At 38.7% G+C, this 4,842-nt stretch overlaps 1 protein-coding gene across 2 annotated transcripts; it reads left to right on the top strand.

Annotated features, from left to right (window-relative positions):
• The first annotated feature begins 426 nt into the window (after positions 1–426).
• Positions 427–4,556, top strand: LOC18591735 (serine/threonine-protein kinase/endoribonuclease IRE1b). Of its 2 annotated transcripts, none has more exons than XM_018125748.2 (6): positions 427–729; positions 956–1,173; positions 1,363–2,795; positions 2,876–3,048; positions 3,257–3,503; positions 3,886–4,556. In XM_018125748.2, the coding sequence occupies exons 2-6, from the start codon at positions 979–981 to the stop codon at positions 4,334–4,336; spliced, it is 2,499 nt and encodes an 832-aa protein (XP_017981237.2). In that variant the 5' UTR covers positions 427–729; positions 956–978; the 3' UTR covers positions 4,337–4,556. The 2 variants fall into 2 exon arrangements, with proteins under 2 accessions (XP_017981237.2, XP_007018101.3); XM_007018039.3 differs by having other exon boundaries at positions 939–1,173.
• The last annotated feature ends 286 nt before the right edge of the window (positions 4,557–4,842 follow it).

The following is a 4,842-nucleotide window of genomic DNA, read 5'->3' as shown; positions in this document are numbered from 1 at the left end:
CATGATGGGAGTCTTAGCTTGTTTGCAGGATGGAATTTTCTGTTTTCCATTAAACATGCTTAGAAGACTGAATAACACTCTTAATTATGCTCCACGCAGTTGCCATTTTAAATTAAAAAAATCAAAAATAAATATGTAGCCTTTCATATGATTAACAAGGAAGGATGGTTTTGCTGTTATATGCAGTAACTAAATCAATATTTTTTCATTTTGTTGTTATTTTGGAGGAAATTTTAATTGTAGTAGGGTAAAAAAGCAAATAACTAAAGAAAAGGGGGGAAAAATAAAATAAAAAATCCTTTTTTACCCCTTTTGAATTGAAAATAGTACCCGCAGCCACTAGCTACCTAGTTTGGCAGGACAAGTTCGTTGCCGAGTCTGACTTGTCACGATATCATTGGTTACAGAAACGACCCAGCGTGACAAATCCAACAAACGGAAGAGGTGGAGGGCTGGATAGAAAAGAAGGCAAGGCCCGATTGACCGATTCCCTTCGATTGCGGCATTATGCAAAATCTCCCAATTCGAAAACCCTAAATTCGCATTTCCAAAATTACACATAAAGATCGGAAATTTTGTCATAAGTAAGTTACCAATCTGGCAAGAAATGAGACGATCTGCGCTATTCCTTTTGCTGTTAATGATCCTACTTTCTCCATCAATACGCGGCTGCTTCTGCTCGGAGATCTCCCAAACCTCTCTTTCCAATCATTTCCTGCCGCCCTCTCCGTAAGTAGCAAAAGATCGCTCTTTAAACTTGCTCTTCTCATGGGATCAATAATAGAAAAAAAAAAGTCTTTTTTATTTAATTATTACGAATTTTGCTGAATTGCACGTTAATTGGTTCCGTCCATGTATGATAGCTGCAGCGAGCTATCTGGATTTAGCTTAAAAGCCTAAAACCAGTTTTAATAATTGTTTCTGGTGTTTTTATTTAGTGACGATGATATTGCAGTGGTGGTTACTCTGGACGGAACAATGCATTTAGTGGACAGAGTATCAAGGAAAGTTCACTGGTCAATTGCATCAGGAAGGCCGATTTATTCATCATATCAGGCCTTCCATGACCACGACAACGATAAGCTTAATGCATCTGGGCCAAACAGTGACTTGTTTGTCGATTGTGGGGAAGATTTGCAGCTCTATGTCCATAGCTGGCGCCAAGGAAGATTGGTACCAAAACTCACCCTACGTCTCTTTCTTAAAGTTGTGTGTACTAATTTTGGGATTTCTTAGTCAATATGGTCTAATAAGTATGTATTTGACTGATTGAGTAACATGGTAGGTCCCGTGGATATGCGTTGTTTCATCATTTCCATCTACGGTAATAGTGTCTTATTATCTCATTGTTTTGCACTCTAGAAAAAACTTGAACTGAGCGCTGAAGAATATGTTAGAAGAACACCCTACATAGCAGAGGATGGAGGGATCACTTTGGGAGTAAAGAAGACCACTGTATACCTTGTTGATGCTAACTCTGGAAGAATTGTTCAAACTTATAGGTTAGATGATCCTCCTCCTACACTAGATGTTCAGAATGATGCAGGAAAGACAGTTCTTTGGACAAAGGATGCTGAAGCACTGATGGAGTTTGGTCCTGTTAACTCAACAACAGTTCAGCGGCTTGTCTACATCATGAGGACAGATTATGTGCTGCAGTATTATTCTCCAAACTCTGGTGAAGTATTATGGAACGTAGCATTTGCCAAAATTGATGCTGAACTTCGATGTCTGGGGTCAGAGAATAAATTTTCTGTAGACTACATGCACGACTCTGAGTTGCAATTGCCTTGTAAGATGAAGCCTTTTGTTATCCAAATTCGTGATCACAAATTGTTGGAGTCTCTCCCTGTCTTTGACTGGCTAGATGGAATAATCCCTTTGCCAGCTTCAAATCAAAATCCTCGCTTGCCACCTGCTAATATTTTCCCACTGGCTCTTCCTAGTGATAAACCATGGCTTGCGTTGCCAGCTTCTGAGATGGAAAACCCTCTTATGTTCGATAATAGTAATATGAACATCACGAGGAGGTCTGCTGAAATGATGGCAGGATCCAGCATAAAATATTTCATCACCATCCTTGCTACCATGTTGACTATCATAGGCATAGCCTTTTACCGTTTAAGACAGGGTAAAGGGAGTAAGCAAGATCAGGAATTTAAATTGCAAGCGGTAGCACATAAAAAGAAAAAACCTAAGAGATCTGGGAATGGTAAGAACAGTGCCAAAAATGAGAAAAGGAAGAAACTTGTCCAAGAGGAGAATACAGTTGGAAACACCAACGGACTTCCATATATGGAAGAGAATGAAGGCAAATCATCGCTGACCTTTACCAATCTTGTTGATGGTCGTGTAGATGGACGTAGAATTGGTAAGTTACTTGTTTCCAACAAAGAAATAGCTAAAGGAAGCAATGGTACCATTGTGCTTGAGGGGATTTATGATGGCCGTCCAGTAGCTGTTAAACGTCTTGTGCAGACACATCATGATGTGGCTTTGAAAGAGATTCAGAATCTTATCGCTTCTGATCAACACCCAAATATTGTTCGCTGGTATGGGGTAGAGTTTGATCAGGATTTTGTTTATCTCTCTCTAGAACGTTGTACTTGTAGCTTGAATGATCTGATCTATGTATACTCCAAATCTTTTCAAATTCAAACAATTGACAAGGATGAAGATTCAAAATTATTCAATGAGTATAATGTTCAATTACGTACTGTGATGGAAAATAACAAGGATATTGAACTTTGGAAGCCTAATGGGTGCCCTTCACCCCATTTATTGAAATTGATGAGGTAAGTTTCATATCCTTTAATGTGTATGTGTCTGTTTGTGTGTGATTGATCAGAATTTGATATTGTTATCATTTATGCAGAGACATAGTCTCTGGGCTTGCCCATTTACATGAACTTGGTATCATACATCGAGATCTAAAGCCTCAAAATGTTTTGATAATCAAGGAGAGATCCCTATGTGCAAAGCTTTCAGACATGGGCATTAGCAAGCGCTTGATTGGGGACATGTCTTCCTTAACCCGAAGTGCTACTGGTAAGCTTCTTTATCATTTTATCTGGTACGTTTCTGCAACACTTAAACCATGCATTTCCGTGGTGTTCTTTTGGCAGGATTGGAGGAACCTACCGGGAAAATGTTGATTATTTTGACTGATGATCCAGCTTTTATGCTATATTTTCAGTATACATTGCTTGCTTAAAGATTTGAGTGATTTAATTCTCTATATTGCTTCTCAATGTAGGTTATGGGAGTTCAGGTTGGCAAGCACCTGAACAACTTCGTCAAGGACGCCAAACACGTGCTGTGGATTTATTTAGTTTAGGCTGTGTTCTATTTTTTTGCATCACTGGTGGTAAACACCCTTATGGGGACAGTATTGAACGTGATGTAAATATTGTGAATGATCGAAAGGACCTCTTCTTAATAGAGACTATACCAGAAGCAATGGATCTTTTCTCTCATCTCTTGGATCCCAACCCAGAAATGAGGTAATTCATTATCCTCACTCTGAGTTTGCACCAAATGTTGATGATCCTATTGTTATGCATTCCTTTAATATACTTGGGCTTTACACCTTAGCACAGCTCTTCTTATCCACCTGCACATATACAGGCATGTGAAGTGCATCCTGAAATCTTACAGGTTGAAAAATTTTCAGCTGTCTTATCAGGAAGTTACTTGTGCTGGTTATATGCTTATAGCCCCAGCAGAGTTGTCTATTTCTTTTCTTTCTGTTCTTGTGAGCTTGGTATTGGAGGAAACCTTTTAGCTTGATCTATTGCTAAAGACTTAAAACGTAATTGTAACAATGTACCTGGTACTTGTACACAATATCTCTTCTTTAACGGCATTGCTTGTGACATGTTGCAGGCCAAAGGCACTGGATGTTTTGCATCATCCGTTGTTTTGGAGTTCTGAGGTGAGACTTTCATTTCTTCGAGAGGCTAGTGATCGCGTTGAATTGGAAGACAGGGAGAATGAATCAGATCTATTAAATGCACTAGAAAGTACTGCATCAGTGGCTTTGGGTGGGAAATGGGATGAAAAGATGGAAACTGCATTCCTTAATAACATTGGTCGGTATAGGAGATATAAGTTTGATAGTGTTCGTGACCTGTTGCGGGTAATAAGGAACAAGTTTAATCACTACAGGGAACTTCCTCAAGAAATCCAAGAATTATTAGGGCCAATTCCTGAAGGATTTGATAGCTATTTCTACAGTCGATTTCCAAAACTCTTGATTGAGGTTTATAAGGTACTCTATAAGTACTGCAAAGAGGAGAAATTCTTCCAGAAATATATAAGGAGCAATCTGATCTAATTGTCATTTGTACATCTCCAGCTGACTGCTGTTCTTCTCATACAAGAATTTTAGCATCTGTAAATAGAAATTGTATCATATTTCAGGTGGATGACTGGTGCTGCTAATTGGTTCCTTTGTTTACTTTCGTTGGTAACTATATTTTCACAGCAGAACAATGTGCTAAGTTTCCCTATTATAGCAGGCAAGGAAGAGGTCTTCTAACCTCAAAAACTTTTAACGAGAGAGAGAGAGATGCAAGTCTGAACATATTAAGAAGTTACCTAATGGATGAAAAACCCAAAGCTCACACATTTCCTGTGTCTTCTCTGAAGGATTTTATTGGATTTTTTTTCTTTTTACCAAGACGAGGATTTGTTGTGCCTTCCGAAGTCTTGAGATCCTGGGAGTCAATAACCCTGCTTTAAGTTCTAAGTTCAAAGTACTATTACAAAACGATCCTTTGGTCACATTCCGTGCGCAATAGAATATCCTGCCAATTATGGTAAAAGTATAGGCTGCAAGAA

Source organism: Theobroma cacao, chromosome 8 (genome assembly GCF_053813885.1).
Source record: "Theobroma cacao isolate CCN51 chromosome 8, ASM5381388v1, whole genome shotgun sequence".
Lineage (NCBI taxonomy): Eukaryota > Viridiplantae > Streptophyta > Magnoliopsida > Malvales > Malvaceae > Theobroma > Theobroma cacao.
The sequence above is the reverse complement of the archived record's forward strand: the minus strand, read 5'-3'. Positions and strand labels throughout refer to the sequence as shown.